Source organism: Marmota flaviventris, chromosome 16, assembly GCF_047511675.1.
Source record: "Marmota flaviventris isolate mMarFla1 chromosome 16, mMarFla1.hap1, whole genome shotgun sequence".
NCBI lineage: Eukaryota > Metazoa > Chordata > Mammalia > Rodentia > Sciuridae > Marmota > Marmota flaviventris.
The window spans coordinates 60,115,744-60,136,313 of record NC_092513.1 but is presented as its reverse complement, the minus strand read 5'-3'; the positions used below and the strand labels follow the sequence as shown (position 1 = coordinate 60,136,313).

Here is a 20,570-nt window from a genome sequence, read left to right as displayed (position 1 = left end):
ACTTCTTTTGTCTGCAGAGCCCCCTGGCGCAGACCCCGATACGCGGCGGGCGGCAGCGCGCGGCTTCACAGGCTGCCTGTCTGCGGTGCGCTTTAGCCATGCAGCCCCGCTGAAGGCGGCGCTGCGCCTTGTCGGACCTGCCCGGGTCACTGTTCATGGTCAAGTGGCCGCTGGATCCCGCTGCGCGGTGGGCGCAGGGCCTGGCTCCAGAGCGCGGGAACTCGCTCCCCGGCTCTCAGGTGGTTCAGGTGGGTACCTCCTTGTGCTTGTTTTCTGTGTGTCACTACTGCTATATCGCAGATTTACTTAGTCCTGTTTGTTGATTCACCTACTTGGTATCTGGCCGTTCCATCTCCTGTGTTCTTCCTTTCATGTTCATTTCTCCCACAATTGTTTGTTGTTCCGGTGTTTGTGAATTACTCTCTTCTCTTCGCTCTGTCCTCCCTTTTTCTACTATAGGCTATTCTGGACCAACTGATGAGGGAGAGCCCTTAATTAACGCAGACAGAAGTGACTCTGCGGTCATTGGAGGTAATGCGGCTGTTAGCATGAACCAGAAACCATCTATAGCAATCAGCTCAGACTGCTGGGGTCAATGGCAGGCCTTGTAAATTTTCCTGATATTTCATGTAACTTACTGAATTCAGTTCCTCAGTAAAAAGAACTGATGGTTCCACTGAAGCACACTTTTTGAAGAATAGCTAAAACATTATAGAATAGTGAGAAGTTTTTATTTGAAAATAACTATCACTGTTATTTGATACAGGAGATAATATATATTAAAAATAGTGGTTCTATGGCTCCTTGCAATTGCTACTGAGCCTTCAAATTGTTATATAACACCAAAGAAAGGAATAAGAAGTATAGTTTTATATTTTTATGTTTGAAAAATAACAATTTGTATTTGTTTAGGTGCTTCAAGCAGTGTGATTTTTGCTTTTAATTTTATTTTTAAATGTTTTGGGGCTAATGGAATAAGAGTTCCAAGGTTATTTAGAATTGAGGAAGTGACAGTATAAACAACATAGTGACTAACACAGAATTTATTAAGTTCTAACTCAAAAAATGAATGTGCAATTCTCCCTTCTTACAGTTCAAAGAATTTTTTTTTTAATTCTTGTGTGTGTGTTGGAAGGGGAGTGTTGGGAATGGGCAGGTCTTGGCACATGGAAGGCAGGTACTATTCCACCAAGCTATCCCATTTTAATTGTTTGGATTCTATTGAAATGTGAGTCTATTGCACACTCTGCTTAGTGAGTAGGAAGTAAACTATAATCTATTCCTTTGCTTAGTCAAATAAGGTTCATAACTCAGAGAGCTGGGTGACACCACTTGGTCTCCATTGCTCATATGGGCTGCACATCAGCTTACATGGGGTCTGTGTAGTTTATCTGTATTCATCTAGATGTCAGAGAATTAGAAGAGTACTCAGACACTTTAAAAATCTCTGTAAAGATATTAACATTTCCACCCCTATCTCAACTACTTTTATTTTTGTAATGATTGAAGTATGAGGAACTTATTTAATATAACCTCCATTTTCAATTCCAAGAACAAAAAAAATCCCATGTTTTTTTTATCATTTATATCTAAAAGAAATGCTTTATATTAGAATTTAAATACTACTCCCAAATCATTTCTAATTTATTTTAATGAAAAGTATCCATTCTAATGCAAACTAGTTTAAAATAAATGTGTTCTATATTTTCAAAGTAGGAATCCAAGTCAAAATACTTGCAAACTTGGTGCCTTTTATTTAAAAGAGCAAAGTGAATTTTCATTCTGATGATAGCACAAAATACCAGGCCTTTGGATCTTTAGAGCTTTTGCCTAAATATCATTGGCAAAATTTCAAAGTAAATAAGTTATACCAGTGTGCTTCCCTTGAGCAATCCTACTTGGCTCCTCATAGATGAGTGGAGAAGGAGAAAACACAGGTCTCAGGGACCTGACAAGGTGAGTGTATCAGGCTTTGTAATTCACTTGTACTTGTACTGCCTTTTGTTTGGGCAGTAGCTGATGGCTGGATGGTTAGAAGACCACTGGGTGCATTGACCACCAGTGAACTAACCTGAACACACAGACTAGACTTATATGAAAAATACCTAATCCATATAAAGGATTATTGACATGGATAGATTTCTCTATGTTCTGCATTTTGAATTATCTTTTCCTCCTCTTGCAAACAAAAGGAACAGTATAGGAAAGAATGAAGCAAAAAAAGTATTTGTACCTGGTAAACCAGAGATCACAGAGGGCTTCTTTACCAAGGGACATTTACTGTAGATAGGCAGTTAGATCGATAAAGAGACAGATGTATAGATAGAGAGGCAGGCAGAGAGAAGCTCACAAAAAAATACACTAACAAGCCAGGCGCAGTGGTGCATACCTGTAATCCCAGTGGCTCTGGAGGTTTAGGCAGTTCAAAGCCACCTCCGTAACAGTGAAGGCTAAGCAACTCAGTTGAAACCTTGTCTCTAAATAAAATACAAAATAGGACTGGGGATATGTGGCTCAGTGCTTGAGTACCCCTGAGTTCAATCCCTTGTGCCAAAAAGAAAAAAAAAAAAAAAAACACTATCAGCAATACGCAGTTTATGAAATGCATTGAGTGATTATTCAAATAATTTTAATCTTTGGGTGTAGACAAGTTATTTTAGGATCCCATTAAATGTAATAAACCAAGCCATAGTTAAAGAGTTATCACATATAAAAAGGCCAAGGTATACTGAGGAGTTCCTGTAATGTCATGGAATTATAATCAAGTAGCCCCATCATTGTTCTGAGATTTACCAGTCTTTAACATTGCAATTGTATATGATATTTCTCCTTAAAACAAAGTCCTATAACTAAGAAAAAAAAAAAGAACCTAAAGCAGTGTGATTGTTTATTTCCTAAAGGGATGCAAAGTATATTGAACAAAATGTTGTTATGAATATTTATGAATATAAACCAAATAATGAGCACACTACTTCCTCTCAGACTTGTGCTTAGGAATCCCTTTGACTAGTTATACCTAATTAAGCTTTGAGTTATTGGGCTTCATTTTAGTTGCTGATGTCTATCCCAGAGTATGAAAAAGAACCCTCATTTTATAGTACAAATATTTTTGTATAACTAGGCAGGCACCTACATAGCACTTGTTATATAACACTTGCTTATTGGCGGTATTAATTAATACCTGTGCCAATCATCTTTAAAACTGACCTTTTACATATTTATTTCAGTATAGACTTGATATTCATTCTTTACTAATAGGATAGCTTCAGTAAACATTCCTATGGTATAACTTTATGGTTCTCGATCCTTTCAGCACATTAAAATCATCTGACAAGCTTTTTGTAAAAATCTGAATATCCATAGATCTCATTTGTTCTATGTTGTCTAAACAGACTTGAGGACCACTGGCATAACTGATGTCAGGAGCTAAGAGCCTCACAGAGATGAATGACATGCTTATTATATAACTAATTCAACAGCATATCAGTATCAAAGTAAATTTTTATTAAAATATTTGTACAAAAACAATTACTCTGTGATGATGAGGCTATGCACTCTATTTTAAAATAATTAAAATTTCCTGGCGTATTAATGTGAAGTGGGACATGGCCTAAGAGGTCCTGTTGTATTTCTGCACTTATTATGTGAAGTCATTAACTGAAATCCAATCGTGATCTGCATGTTAAGATCTGCCATGTAAACTTAATGTCATCATACCATTTGTCCTCAAAATTTATTATGTGTATGTATATACACATATACATACATGCATATGTAGATTATATATTATAGGTACTAATATATATGATATTACATATGATTTAAACCATCTAGTAGAGATTCTGGCGAGGTTGAAATTTATAGTTTATCTTCTAACTTTGTATGTTCTCTTTCTTTTCTCTCACCAGGTGTGGTAGCAGTGGTGATATTTATCTTGCTCTGCGTAACTGCCATAGCTATACGCATTTATCAACAGAGATGGTTATATCAAAAGAATGAGTCAGATATCTCAAAAGCTGGAGACAATGCTGAGATTGCTCTGAAAAGTGAACTCAACATGCAAAATACTGTCAGTGAAAGTCAGAAGGAGTACTTCTTCTGATCAGTAGATGTGGTTTACTTATACTGTAACAATATGACTTACTTTCTAAGCCTAAAGCTCTCATAGGTGAAAACCCAGCCCTGGCCCTCAAGGTCTGGGCAGTGGGCATGCACCACTACCAACTCGCCCACCCCAGCTTCAGCCAAGGTGCCAGGAATCTCTGCTCAGGGCCCCTCCGTGATCTGTTTGTGTAGCAGTGACTTAAGTGCAGTCATTAATCACTGTGTGGCCCTTTCTGACTGTTCTGACCTGTTCTTCTAAAACTAAAATGTTATTTGCCTAATGATTTTAGGTTTTAAATGCAAACAACAATTTGAACTATAGTCCTACTCTCTTAAAAATGTGACATGGAAATTTATAAAAGTCAAAGTTGGACTCTGGCGTTTGTGTTATGCAGAAATCTGTCCTGTCCTTTTATTGATCACCAGCTGACATTTGTAAAAAAGGAAATGCTTCTCAGATGGTCTGAGCAGGGTTTCCATCTTCCTGTGAATGAGAGCTAAGTAGCTAAAAATGCATTAGATACCTAGAGGAAAAAAAGAAAAACAAATAACCTTTTTGGTCTAATGATTTTTACATTTTAATGATAAAATAATGTTTGGTGTCAGTTCTGAAATTTTATTATTGAATTCAGTTATGGGAAAGAAAACTAATAGGTAGCAAAATATGTAGAGGATTTTGATATACAATAATTTGTTTCTTTGCAATTTGTAATTATAGTCTTTGTAGAATGGAATGATTACCTGATGATCTCACAAAAATGTGTATTTTCTAACTAAACTTAGCTGAGATATAGACACTATTTTAACACTACAAGTGAATCTGACCAAAACATAATCCTAAATTTGATTCCCTCAAGTATGGGGTGATCAGGTCAATTTTTCTTGACAGTCCTGTGATCCTCTTTTCCTGAAAGTTATCACAATTCTTTGGTACCATCCAACATTCTTTTTGTTCATTAAGGCAAAAGTCATATTTCAAACTGAAGCTCTACAGCCCCCTTTCTAGATTTTGAACTGATTTAGGCAAAACTCTCCCTTCCTCGAGTTACTTGTCTCATCTTGTTACTGTTTGAAATATCCTCAGAATGATGCTTATTTATGTTAACGGAAGATTTCCTGAACTATATCTGTCATTCTAGTCAAGATTCTAGTTTCCATTAGAGCACCCAAAATTAAAGTTTATTTTATATTAGGATACATTTGCATACTAGAAAAGCAAGACATTCACATGTCTATGAAAATTGTTCTAGTCAATACTTTTGTCGTTAATAACCACCTGGAGAGCCACCATGTGTGTTCAATAGCCATTTATAATAAGGTGCTACATTCTCCATTTATCAACTGCCATGTGCCTGACAGGTGTTAATAAGATGGCTTATCCAAAACAGGACAATTGGCTATATAAATTTAGCCATGGTACTACTAATTTACTGTGTTCTTTTTTTAAACTGGAAAAGATGCCCTGTATATTATCTTTTTTGCAAAAACCTGTCTTTTCTTATGGTTTCATATTAGTTTTATTTGAGTTGTAACCAATTTAGTACAACATGTGTTCACTGGCTCAGTTTCTATGTGTCAGGGGCAAGGCATGAGTTCACTGGGTCTTCTATAAAGCTGCAGTCAAGCGTCAGCCAGGGCTGCATTCTCATATGGAGACTCAGCTAGGGAAGGATCTGCCCCTCTGCTGTCATGATTGGAAGCATCCAGTTCTTTATTGTTGTAAAATTCATGTTTTCTTGCTTCTTCAAAGTGGTATAGGAGACATACTCTAGAGCAGTCCTGCTAGTGAAAGGGAGACTTATGTAATGCACCATAACCAAGAGCATGACATCCTGTACCTGTGCCATAACTTCTTCCTTAGAAGCAAGTCAAAGATCCTGCTCACACTCAAGGTGAAAAGGATATATAAGGCTCATGAACCAAGGGATTAGGAGGCACCTTAAAAGTCTGCCCACAACAGAACTATATCCGTATTGGTGTTCCCTAAAATACTGATGAGAATTTTAAGGTACGGATGGTCTCTGACTTACTATCGTTCAACCAAGGATTTTTTAAACTTCATGATGGTATGCAAACAATACACATTCAATAGAAACTATTCTTTAAATTTTTAATTTTGATCTTTTCCTGGCCTATCAATATGCAGTATGATACTTTCTTGAAATGTTAATTAGCAGCCATAACCCACAACTCACAATCAACCACACGATCATAATAGGAAACAACTGGTAATCTATACTGTGTTACTAAGCTAGGATGTTGGGTAGATTTGGTGTAGTCAGTGCATTTTCAATTTGTGGTATTTTTAACTTGCAGTGAGTTTATTGGGGCATAACCTCATCCTAAGTCAAGGAGCATCTGTATAATAATATATGAAGATCCACCTTTGAGAATGATGTATATACTTTTGTCCCCAAAGGCCCGTGAATGTTGGGGAAGAATTCAACACAGAAATGATGGGCTTTATTTAATGCACAGGCGAGTATAGGCATCAAGGAATCACTGTAGCTTCAATAAGTGATCATCTTATATGCTAAAAGAATTCATCACTTTGGTGTTGGAATTTTACAGGTTTATTAAGAATGAACTACATATACTGCACACTGCTCTCTGTTCTGAAGAGAAACAAAATTGTTGCACCTAATTATAGTAATGCATATCTACTTTCTCTTACTGATTTTTAAATTTTACCTGATTATTTGTTAACAAAATTAAATGTTTGAATTAAACTAAGAAAATATTTTTAAAAGAAGTTGAATGAAATTTGAATTATGAAATTATATTATTTACCCCTTAAATATTAAAAATGTGCAGATGTATACATTCTGTAGTGGTATGTTTATTACTTTATCCCTGCTGCATATATAAGTAATATTAGGGCCTGATTAATGTTTTTATGATGGTCTCAAACAAAAAGTGAACCCCCCAAAATAGGCAAATATTTACCAATTTTTTTTATTATTTTTTTTATATTTTTATTTTTTTTAGTTTTCAATGGACACAACATCTTTGTTTGTATGTGGTGCTGAGGATCGAACCCGGGCCACACGCATGCCAGGAGAGCACGCTACCGCTTGAGCCACATCCCCAGCCCCTACCAATTATGTTTTTTAAATATTTATTTTTTAGTTGTAGTTGGATACAATATCTTTAATTAATTAAATTATTTTTATATAGTGCTGAGGATCAAGGATCAAGGTGAGCACTCTACTGCTGAGCTATAACCTCATCCCCACGGATTACATTTTAATTACATTAAAATGTCTATGAGAATAGAGATTTAAACCTTTGCACTTTTGCTAAAGGATAATAATTTGACTATATACTTAAAATAACATTCCCAGTCTAAGGCTAATTATGTTAAAATATTTATATAATTTTCTCATAAAAATTTAACCAGCCCAAGTGAATGGCTTATCACAAACCCTGGCCCACAGCAAATGCCATTATTTCACTTCTTTGGTTGTATTAGTCCACAGTTGACACTCTGGAAATCTAAAATATATAAAAACAACTGAAATGGAAATCAGAATGATTATTTGTTTTCAACATGCCCAGTTAATCCAAAGAATTTAGGAGCTCTGGGAAAACAAGCATTGGTTGGAATGAATTTGGGACACTGTTTTCATGCCATTTGACCATATCTAAGGGTATGAGGAAGTAATGGAAGTAACTGGTATGGTCCTCCACATCAGGAGGAGCTCACAGATATCCCAGACCCCAACTGCCAGTTACGTTTTGAGGCTGTCCAGACTGGGAGAGGAAGTGAAAGGGAACACTGCAGTTCTGCCTAAAACTGAGCTGGAGTTGAGGAAATTCCGGTTGGGACTGTAGTAACAAGTGCAAAAGAAAAGAGGTTTTGATGGTGACAGTCCAAGACAATGTTATCAACAAAGTGATGGCCTCTGAGCTAAGACCCAGGTCTGCCTCATTACAAACCTACAAATGGGTTTGCAAAAATTTAAGCAATGGCTTTTTAATTTGCAAACTTTTTATTCTTTGAACACTTATGTTCTTTTGAATTTCTTTAATAATAAATACAAACATTGAGTTTTCATTTTTTTGGCATAGTTAATTCTCCATTTGGAGGCTTGTCTGATCTGGCATTCTTTCCACATTTCTGCTCTGGCTTTGTGTTAACACTTTACTCAGGGTCTCCAGCCCCTGCATTGCCTGCATTGCTTTTGCTCCTTCACTACACTCCCTTCTTGCCCTACAATAAAAGTTACCATGGAGTTATTTATATACCACATTTATTTTGAAGCACTCAGTTCTCGAGATTTATTTTAGAAATTCTGCTATTGCAAAAATTCATCTGTGAAGTGAAAACACTTAAAATTCAATAGATTTTTTTTTTTGTGTGTGTGTGTAGACAGTCATGAATTACATTGTAACATTATAGTCAGTGAAGGGACCACATGGTTCCTTAAGGTTATATAAACTAGTGACATCATAACCATCTAAAGCATACAATAGTTTTCATTTTTTGTTATGATAATAAGATTCCTGAGGCAGGCTACTTTATAAAAGAAAGTGGTTTGTTTTGGTTCATGGTTCTGGAGGTTCAAATTCAAGGTGCCTTATTTGGTGCTGGTTTGCTGGGAAAATACAGGATATCACATGGCAACACAAGGTGTACAGGTCCATGTGTATCTATGTCCTGTGGTCTCTCTCTCTTCTTTTAAAGCCACCAAAATTTAATCAGTGGGGGCTATACCCTAATGATGTTATCTAATCCTAATCTCCTTCCAAAGGTCCTTCCCTCTTCGTACCTCACAGTAGGATTAAATTTCAGTATGAATCTAAGGGGACAAATTATAACATTTGCTCTATAATGTTCACATAAAGATTAAATGCTTAACAACACTTTTCTCAAAATATATTCCATTGTTAACTGTGAGAGAATGAAATATGCTTTGAAAAATAAGGAGACACCTACTACAACCGCATCAAGTTGGTTTGTTTTCTTCAGGCTTTTAGAATTTGCAATATATACATTGTTTTCTGAAGCATTTTATAAAAAGAAAAATAGTGCAAGAAAAGAACCTTTGTTTTAATATGAAAATATTAGGTGAAAATACAAGTGTTATATTGAAAATTGAACACTGACTACTTAATCTTACTGTGAGTAAAAATAGCTGGTTTCATTCAATAAAGCAAGTCAACCAACTCTAGTAAATTTTGTTTGTTTCTCTTGAAATTTCCAGATGGTTTCTGAGTGAGATGAAATTACACTTTACAACAATAATTAATTTATTCCTAGAATATATTTTGAATAGGAAATGATGTGTATTTACAAAGAAAATTGTTTTTTTTTTCTTGTGCAATTTAGAAAGACAGGTTACAGTGGCCATTCAACATACCACCTGCCACAGAAAGTAGATTCCTTCTTTGATACCTTGTGCTACTGTGATATCAGCATTTTCATTTGAAAACAGAATTTTTATTAACTTGGATCTGAAAAAGAATTTCTTTGGTCTAGTCTTCTATTCTGCTGGTGTTTATTGGGAGAGTATAAAACAGACCAATTTTTAATTGGGGTTCCAAGTAACCACTATTGTGTCTTAAGGATTTATATTTGTGTCTTAAGGATTGTTATTTTTAATACTGTTTACAGATGACATTCTAATAACTGAAACTATGTGAAAGTGGAATGGCAGATAACAGAATTCTCTGTATAATTTCTTGCCTGAATTATACAAAATTGTACTTAAAAAAAAAAGTAGAGTGAATTTTGTTTTTATAAAAGAAGAATGAGCTTAACCTTAGAGAGTAAGGCTACTAAAGCATATGTACTTGCTGTCTTTGGATTCAGGGGATATGTTCTCTAATGAGAAGCCTGTGAGTTTTCCGTTGAAGAGTTAGGGTCATATAGACTACTACCTGGGAAACTTCAGGCAAATCTACCTCCTTCAGCCTCCCCTGACAATAAAGACTCTCCCCCATGGGACCTTTGCAGGACCTGTTCATACAGTATTTACATAGTGTCTGACATGGCTAAAGCATATGTACCACTTAAAATACACAAGAACACAGCTTATTGGAACCTTGACCCTGAAAAATACCATGTCATCTTAATATACTTTGAATGTGTCTGTGAAGTTTTAGACATGGGTCTTTTTCTTTAATATATTTTTTAGTTGTTGATAAACCTTTATTTTATTTAATTATATGCTGTGCTGAGAATCAAATCCAGTGCCTCACTCATGCCAGGCAAATGTGCTACCACTAAGCCACAGCCATAGCACTGGACATAGGTCTTTAATGCTCTAAATTTGTCTGGTCCCATACAGAAAGTAGATTACCCATTCTTCCTAGAAAAATGCTATGGGCAATTATGAAAAAAATGATGAAATCCAGGGTGATGTCAGAAATATACGATACCTGGCATGATTTTTTTCCCATTAGTTCAGTGATAACAACTGGGAAAGGACACTAACCAAAAATGTTTTGAATTTCTGGACTTAATTTTGATGCAGATGGAGTGGTGGGCAATTGAGTAATGAAATAAAGACTGAAGTGTACATGCTTTATACCTCTACCAGATTTAAGCACACCTGTGCATGACTAATAGCCCAGAAAAGAAAAAGGTTAGAAAATGATCATCCTAGTTTTTTCTGTTTTGTTTCAATGAAATGTAGAAATGAGACTTGTAAAAAGATGCAGTAGATATATGTTTCCATATTCTTCCCACTAAGCAAAACTAAAAAATTATAGATATTTTATATTAAAAAAAAGAGATGGTAACTTTGAAAGCTAGAGAGGAGAATGCAGTCCTATACCCTCAGGACCTAAGGAATGACATGATGTTGTATTAATTGGTTTTTTGTTTTACCTAATTTATGCTACATTTGTAATTGAATAACCAGAAAGAAATCTGGAAATTTTGATAGGTTTGGATTTGTTAAACACTCTATGGGAGTGATATCAGCAACGTAACAGACTAGAAATCTTCAGACCCTGCTTACTCACAGAGACACTGCATTAACAGTGATATATGGACCAGCATACCTTTGTAAGAACTCTGGACACTAAAAACTACAGCAGTCTTACCCTTGTAAATGCCAAAAAGGATTCCAGTGAAAGGAAATTTTCTGTGACCACCCATGCCTCAATCCCTATAATGTGCAATCAGAAGGAACAGCCCCTCATAAAGAAGCTCTTCCTCTGGGTTGGAAACAAAATAATAGATCATCTGTCCAACATTCTTGCATGTCAAGAGGGAATGGTTTCAGTTTTGTCTGACTTGGAGGACTGGTGGCATAATTTAGAAGCCACTAGAAACAGGCAAGCATAAAGTGTTTTAGAACTGAAGTTCCATAGGCAGTCACTGGGGGAAACAGAAAATTTGGAGAAGATCCTAAAACCTCTAGCTAGGCTGATTGCTGAAAGTTTTACTACACATGAAGTGAAAATGTGTTTTGGGGAGAGGAGGTTAATTTTAAATACCCAAATCTCAGTATAAGTTTATAAGACCCACAAAGAAACAGAGAAGGAAGCATGGTCCAATCAAAGGACAGTATTAAACTTTAGAAAATGACCCTAAAGATGGGCATATCCAAGATTATCTACCAAAGAACTCAAAATAACTGTCATAAAGATATTCAAAGAAAAAAAAAGAGAAGGAAAATCATGCAGTAACATAATAAGACTATCAACAAAGAGAAACAAATAGAAATTATGGAGCTGAAAAATAAAATATCAGAACCGAAAAATTCACTAGATTTGATTCAATAGCAGATTCTGATCACATAGAAGAATCAGGAGACTTGAAGACATCAAGTGAGAGCAGGAAAAAAATAAGAAAAGGGAAGAGAACTTGAGGGACTAAAGGGATATTACAAAGTAAACCAATATATACAATTGGGAATTCTGAAGAAGACAGAGAAAAAGGTTCAAAAAGCATATTTGAAGAAATTATGGCTAGAAATATCCTATATCTAAGAAGATAAATAGACATACAAATTCAAAAAGTTTAAAGAATTCCAAAAATGATAAACACAATGGGACACATTATAATCAATGTGTACAAAGTTTGAAACTCAATCTTGAAGGCAGCAAAGTATCTCATGCATACAAGAGACTATGATATTATTGATGGATTTCTGAAACCAGAAGGAATGGGATAACATACTCAAAGTTCTGAAAGTAAAAAGTCAATCAAAAATTCTGTATCTAGAAGGGCTATCATTCAACAACAAAGGAAGAATTAAGGGTTTTACAGATAAATGAAAGTTGAGGGAGCTTATTATTGTTAAACTTGCTTTATAAGAAATATTAAATTGAGTCCTTCAAGCTAAGATGAAAGAGTGATAGAGAATAAAACTCATAAGAAAAGATGAAGCCTTCAACTAAGTGTAAGTATGTGGATGAATATACTACCCTACATTATTTTAATGTTGTGCATAGAATATAAATGACCAAAATTAACAATATATAAATCCATGTCAATGGTTATATGATATATGAAGATGTAGTTTGTGGCATTGGTAACAAAGTATATGATGGGAAGAGGCAAAAATAAATAGTTTTTGTAGACAATTGAAGCTGTCATTATCTTAAAGTAGACAGTTACAACTATCAGGTGCTTTATGTAAGCCTCATGGTAATCAAAGAAAATATCAAAAGAAGTTATTCAAAAGAAAAAGAAATCAAAATAGCCATCTATGAGAAAGAGGCCTTCACCAGACACCAAGCCTGCCAGTGCCTTGATTTAGAATTTCTCCGTCTCCAGAACTGTTAGGAAAAAAATTAAAAATCTGTTGTTTATAAATTACCCAGTCTGAGGTATTTTGTTGTAACAACACAAATGGAGTTCTTCAATTAATGTTAATTTTCTTATGTGATATCCGCATTAAGATTATACGGGAAATTATACATATTGTCAATTATTTTAAATATGATAAATATGTAAATGTGGCAAAATGTTTTTTTTAAAAGGATACATATCACTATCAAAAAACTTTTTTTTTTTAACTCACAATAGAACACAATAGAAAAAGAGGAGCAAGAGGGCAACAAAATAGAAACAACAAACATAATGGTAATAGTATGTTTTTATTTTTCAACAATTACTTTAAATGTAAATGGATTAAACTCTAGACATAGATTGAGTAACTGGATAGGTTTTTATAAAAAAAAATATCTAATGATAAACTGCCTACAAGTGACATAATCATATAAAAAGATGGAGAAAAAGCACTTGACAAAATCCAAAATCTTTTTACAATAAAAACCCTCAAAAATAGGAATAAAGGTAATTTCTGCATGTTGATAACTAATATCTACAAAAACCTGAAAGCTACCATTTTATTTACTTTTGAGAAATTAGATGCTGTGACACTAAAATCAGAAAGAAGGCAAGAATGTCTCCTCATCACTGCTTTTCAACATTATACTAGGAATTCAACTAATTTAACTAATAAAAAAAGATAAGAAAATGAAATAAAAGATATATTGATAATAGCTGCCATTCTGACTGGAGTGAGGTGTATCTTAGAGTAGTCTTGATTTGCATTTCTCTGATTGCTAGAGATGATGAACATTTTTTCATATATTTGTTGATTGATTGTATATATTCTTCTGAGAAGTGTCTGTTCAGGTCCTTGGCCCATTTGTTGATTGGGTTATTTGTTTTTTCAGTGCTTTTTGAGTTTTTTATGTACCCTAGAGTTTAGTGCTCCAAGACAAAAAACAATAAGTATTGGTGAGGATATGGGGGATACATACATTACTGGTGGGACTGCAAATTGGTGCAGCTAATATGGAAAGCAGTATGGAGACTCCTTGGATATTTGGGAATGGAACCACCATTTGATCCAGTTATCCCTTTCCTCAGTCTATACCCAAAGGACTTAAAAACAGCATACTACAGGGACACAGCCACATCAATGTTTATAGCAGCACAATTCACAATAGTTAAACTGTGGAGCCAACCTAGATGCCCTTCAGTGGATGAATGGATTAAAAAATGTGGCATATATACACAATGGAATTTTACTCAACAATAAAAGAAAAGAAAATCATGGCATTTGCAGGTATATGGATGGCATTGGAGAAGATAATGCTAAGTGAAGTTAGCCAATTCCAAAAAAACAAATGCTGAATGTTTTCTCTGATATAAGGAGGCTGACTCATAATGGGGTAGGGAGGGGGAACATGGGAGGAATAGATGAATTCTAGATAGGGAAGAGGGGAGCGAGGGAAAGGGAGGAGGCAGGGGATTACCAAGGATGGTGGAATGTGATGGACATGTATGAAGTACATGTATGAAGACTTGAATTGGTGTCAACATACTTTATATACAAACAGAGATATGAAAAAAAAATGTTGTATATATGTGTAATAAGAATTGTAATGCAAAAAAAAAAAAACACAAAGTACATGTATAAAGACATGAAAAAAAGATATGTTGTTTAGGAAGGGGAAAAGTGTAAGTGTATTTTTGCAGATGACATAATTTTCTATTTAGAAAATAGAAATAAGAATCAACAAAAACTACTGCAATTGATAAAGAATTATAGCCTGGTTGCAAGATATAGGGTCAAGTCAGTCACTTCATTTAAGACAGGGTTAAAATATAAGTCATTTTTTTCTATATCAGCAACAAGTGAAACCTGAAATTAAAAACAATGCCATTTACATTAGCACTGTCTTTTGAGTATTAATCTAATAAGGTATGTATGAGAATTATATGAGGAGAACTACAAAACTCTAATGAAAGAAATCAAAGAAAATGAATAAATGGAGAAATGTCCTATGTTCATGGATAAGAATACTCAATACTTACAAGATGTCAGTTCTTCTCAATTTGATCTACAGATTCAATGAAATCCAAATTAAAATCCCACAAGATTGTGGATATTGGAAAATGGATTCTAAAATCTGTATTGGGATGTGAAAAAACTGGAACAATCCAAATGCCAAATGCAGAATGTTGGAGGAATGCCACAACCTGACTTTAAGACTTACTATGAAGCTAGAGTAACAAATATAATGTTGTATTGTTGAAAGAATACACAAAGAGACTAATGGAACAGAATAGAAAGGGTAGAAATAGATCCACATAAATATAGGCAACTGCTATTTTATTAAAAAAAAAAAAAAAGGCCAGATATCATAGAAAGCAGTTTCTTTTCTTTTCTTCAGTACTTAGAAATGAACCCAGGGGCACTCTACCACTGAGATACAGCCCAGCCCTTTTGATATTTCATTTTGAGACAGGGTCTCATTAAGTTGCCCAGGCTGGCATTAAACTTTGCAATTCTCTTGTCTCAGTCTCCTGAGTCACTAGGATTAAAGACATGCACCACCAAGCCTAGCCAGAAAAGATGGTTTCTTGAAAAAAATGATTTAACTGGAATAACTGAAATTCATGTGCAAAAAAAAAAAAAAAAGTATAGAAACAGAATTTATATCCTTCACAAAATTTATCTCTAAATTGATCAAAGCCCTAAATGTAAATTGCAAAATTATAAAACACACACAAGATGATAAGGGAGAAAAATCTAGATTTCATTGGGTTTGGTGATGACTTTTTAGATACAATACCAAAGGAATGATACATTTTAAAAATTTGATAACATGGTCTTTATTAAAATTAATTTTTTTCTATCCTGAAAAAGACAATAATAAAATAATTAAAAGACAAGGATAAAAAGATTCATGATAAATAACCCTTAAGACCCAACAATAAGAAAAACAATAACTCTAATTTAATAAAATCGGTCAAATACCATAACAGATACTTCACTGGGAAAAAAAAAATATAGATGTCAAATGATCATGAAAAGTTGCCCAACATCATATGTCATTAGTAAACTGCAAATTAAAGCAAGTAAACACACACACACACACACACACACATACACACACACCTTTTAAAATAGGCAAAATCCAGAATACTTGACATCCCGAGATGCTGATGAGGATGTACAGCAACAGAGATTCTCTTCCATTGCTAGATGAAATGCAGCCATTTTTGAAGACAATGTCACAGTTTCTTTCTTTCTTTCTTTTTTTTAATTTGTTCTTTTTAGTTTTACATGTTAGTAGAACCTATTTTGATATATTTATGTAAACATGGAGAATATCTTATTCTAATTAGGATCCCAGTTTTACAGTTCTTATAAAACAAATTTTTGCCAGAAATCAAACTCTTTGGTATTTATCCAAAAGAATAAAAAAATTATGTACACATAAAACCTGTACACAAATGGACATAGACCCATTATTCATAACTGCCAAAACTTGGAAGCCATCAAGATGTCCTTAAGTATGTAATGAATATATAAACTAAGGTACATTCAGACAATTGGATATTATTGAACACACACACACACAAAACAAACCAACAAGTTATCCATCAATTCAGGAAAAGACACAGAGAAACTTTAAATTCACTTTGTGTGTCTTCAGGAAAATGAAAATGAAAATAAAGAGGTATTATTACACACACGAGACTAGCCAAAATCCAGATCAATTACAACATCAAACGTTAGCAAGGAAATACATGGAGCAACAGAAATTCTCATTCATTGTTAGTGACACAGCCAGATGCTTTGGAAGAGAGTTTGGTAATTTCTTGAAAAACTGAACATAAAGAGGAAACATTATAACCAATACCATAGAAAAACAAAACTTATCTACACAAATAAATCCTGTACAAAAATGGTCATAGCAGCTTTATCCATGATTAACAAAACTTGGAATCAATCAACATGTCCTTCAGTAGGCAAATGGATAAACAAATTGGAGTACTTCTTGATAATGTAACCTTATTCAACACCAAATATAAATGATCAAGCCATGAAAAGACATACAGGAAATTTAAATGCATACTTCCAAGAGAAAGAGGCCAGTCTGTAAGTATCATATACTCTGTAATTCCAACTATATGACATTCTGGAACAGGAAAAACTGAAGATGTTAGGAAAAACTCAGTGGCTGCCAGAGGTTAGTAGATTCAAGGGAAGGACAAATGGGTAAAGCAAAGAGGATTTTTAGAGCAGTGTTAAGTATTTTGATAATAGTGCACTAGTAAATATAGATCAACCCCATAGAATATATGACATACAGTAGTAAATCCTAATGCCTACTATGAACTTTGGGTAATAATGATGTGTCAACATAGATTTATCAATTGTAATGAATGTACCACTCCAATGCCGCAGTCTGGCTGGGCACAAATGCTGCAGTCTGGCTGGGCACAAAATCACAAGCCACCACACAGCTTGTAGATTCAAACAGCAACTCTTTATTCCCGAACTCACACCAGCCGTCTACAAACACGTTCTGGGGAAATCCACGTTCTCTGCCCAAATCCACCCCCACTGGGCTTCTGTCTCCCAAAAATACTGTCTGAATCCCATGAGAACTCAAGGGGAACTCAGGCAGCAGGATACGCCCTATTCCCAGCAGGAATAATCTTAAACCTGGAATGCCCTAAACCCGATTATCCTAAACCAGGAACACCCTAATCCCGGATCCGCCCTGGTCCTTGAGCAAGGTCACCTACATGCAATGTCACTGCAAAATGTCCTATTTCCACGAGTCCTTCCACTAAGCAACATGGGGTACGCTGGCAAGGAAATTGTCATACCTACTTGGCTAATGGCTCCCAGCATCTCCCCCCTTCTGATTAATTAAACAACAAGCAATGTGGCTTAAGGACCGTGCCTGGTAGGTTGTCCAATTCAACATATGGTTCTTACCCGTCATGGGAAAAACTAACCTTTAGGCGTCAGCCTCCTGTCTTAGGTTGATACCACTGCAATTGGATCATACCCGTCACTGACTACCAGTCCAGCATACAGCCATACTTGTGGATAGGTCTATGCACCAGTGTGGGGGGGTGAGGTTCTTGCCTCACCTCTGTTGGCCCCCAAATTTGGCCTTGGTGCCAGTGGGGGAGTGATGTTAATGTGGCTTAAGGACTGTGCCTGGTAGGTTGTCCAATTCAACATATGGTTCTTACCCGTCATCGGAAAACTGACCTTTAGGCGTCAGCCTCCTGTCTTAGGTTGATACCACTGCAATTGGATCATACCCGTCACTGACTACCGGTCCAGCATATAGCCATTGGCCCCCAAATTTTAGACCATCACTAGCAGAAGGGAGGAGGATACAGAAATGCCACGACACCAAGCCAATTGACGGCTCCTTGGGAAAAATTGCATCACTGGTGACACCATCAGCAAAGATATGCCAGCACTACCACAATTAACATGGTGTGCGCTGGCAAGGAAATAAAAATTGCATCACTGGTGACACCATCAGCAAAGATATGCCAGCATTACCACAATTCGCTGCACCAAACGATAGTTACATAGTCCAGGAAAGTTCTGCAAGCAGTTCAAAGCGGAGGAATCTATCAATATGTCCATTTCCTCCCAAAATCCGTTTCCTCCCAAAGTAAGTTGACTCCTTGATTGAGCATTACTTGTTGAGTTATATTCATTGATGCATCAGTTTATACAGTTTACTGTGATAGCTATCATAGAAGCTGTAGTTTGGTTTTATCTTTGTCTTCACCGGCACTGGGATGAAGATAGGAATTCTGGCAATGATGCTAGAGAGACATTATCCTGAAAATAATTATTAAATATAATGAAAAGGAAACATGAAACTAAACAAACAGATCTGTTAACCTACTTTAAAAACAATCCTTAACAGCTGTTTACCTAATTTAAATTAGTAAACAAACAGATCAGTTAACCACCTTTAAAAACAATCCTTAACAGCTGTTTACCTAATTTAAATTAGTAAACAAACAGATCTGTTAACCACCTTTAAAAACAATCCTTAACAGCTGTTTACCTAATTTAAATTAAACCATTTAAATCATGTGAATAAAAAAAATAATAATAATTTGGATCCATTTTTTCATTAGCGCTCCTCATATAAGAAATATGGACATACGCACATACAGACATACAACACAAAACACAAGAGTGCACACAAACGTACAACACATAAGAAAATAGTAAAGGCCTTGTAGCTTTACCTAGGTGAAATCTCCATTGCAATGTTTAAAAACTCCACAGTCAAAAAATAAAACTGATCAGAAAAACATTAACCTAGGTTTGTATGAGCTCAAAAAATAAAAATAGAACCTTATGATGTGGAAAAATGCAATAATAAAATAGCTATTGAAAAAAGCATCCTGGTTAATCACTGTCGCAGATGGAAGAATGGCCAAGCTGGAGTTCTGGATATCAGCTGTTATGGATTTGAGTCAAATCATCTTCTTTTCGATCTGTAGAAATTGTTTTAGTTAATCTCTCTGGAATCCAAATCGGCTGCTGTTCTCCCTGTGGAAAAACACAAACAGAACCCCGACTCCAGACAATCACTGGGTCAGGACCTTTCCATTGTCCTGTTAGAATATCTTTCCAAAGTACTTTAGGCTTATGTACATTTTTTGGATACATATGCCTTTCCGCAGCACTAAGTCCTGATGAATCCAAATTTTAAAAGTTTAGAGTAAAAAGCATTATTTTAAGTTTATCTTTGGGGGATATATACCCCCTTCCAATTCCCTCTTTTTGCTTTAATAAGTATGTTTTAATAGTTTGATGAGCTCTTTCAACTATGCCTTGTCCCTGTGGATTCTATGGGATTCCTGTTATATGAGTAATACCAAATGATGAGCAAAATTGTTTAAAAGAGGTAGAGGTATAGCCAGGACAATTATCGGTTTTTAACTGTTTAGGAACGCCCACAGTGGCAAAATTTTGTAAGCAATGAGCTATAACATCTTTAGTTTTTTCTCTGGCATGAAGGGAGCCCATCAAAAATCCAGAAGAAGTATCAACTGTAACATGTAAATATTTTAATTTTCCAAATTCTGGCAAGTGTGTGACATCCATCTGCCAAATATGGTTAGGTATCAGTCCTCTAGGATTGACTCTAAGATTAACTTGTGGCAAAAATGTCACACAATTTTGACATTGTTTTATTATATGTCTGGCTTGTTCCTTAGTTATTTTAAAACACTTTTGTAAAGTTTTAGCATTAACATGAAACCTTTTATGAAAATTTGTAGCTTCTTCAAATGTAGAGAAAATATGTATGTCGTGTGTAGTTTTATCTGCTAAATCATTGCCTAAACTAAGGGCTCCAGGCAATCCTGTATGTGCCCTAATATGTCCTATAAAGAATGGATCTTTTCTGTCCCAAATTAGACTTTGTATAGTGGAAAACAAAGAGAAAACAGTAGAAGAAGGGGAAATCCTACCAGCATCTTCAAGAGATACTATAGCATTAACTACATACTGACTATCAGAAAATAAATTAAATACAGAATCTTTAAACATCACAAAAGCTTGTAAAACTGCATTAAGCTCTACCTTTTGAGCTGATTGTTTGGGTACTAAAAATGTAAAAGTTTGATCAGGGGTAACTACTGCTGCTGTACCATTATTTGACCCATCAGTGAATATATTTGGAGCATTCATGATAGGTGT

General features: G+C 35.1%; 1 protein-coding gene across 1 annotated transcript in view; it reads left to right on the top strand.

Annotated features, from left to right (window-relative positions):
• LOC114081103 (contactin-associated protein-like 3) overlaps nt 1–4,102 on the top strand; it is a 119,617-nt gene extending 115,515 nt beyond the window's left edge. The window contains 3 exon segments of the mRNA XM_071602604.1: nt 18–248; nt 460–531; nt 3,909–4,102. Of these exon segments, the coding sequence (XP_071458705.1) occupies nt 18–248; nt 460–531; nt 3,909–4,102 (497 nt within the window).
• The last annotated feature ends 16,468 nt before the right edge of the window (nt 4,103–20,570 follow it).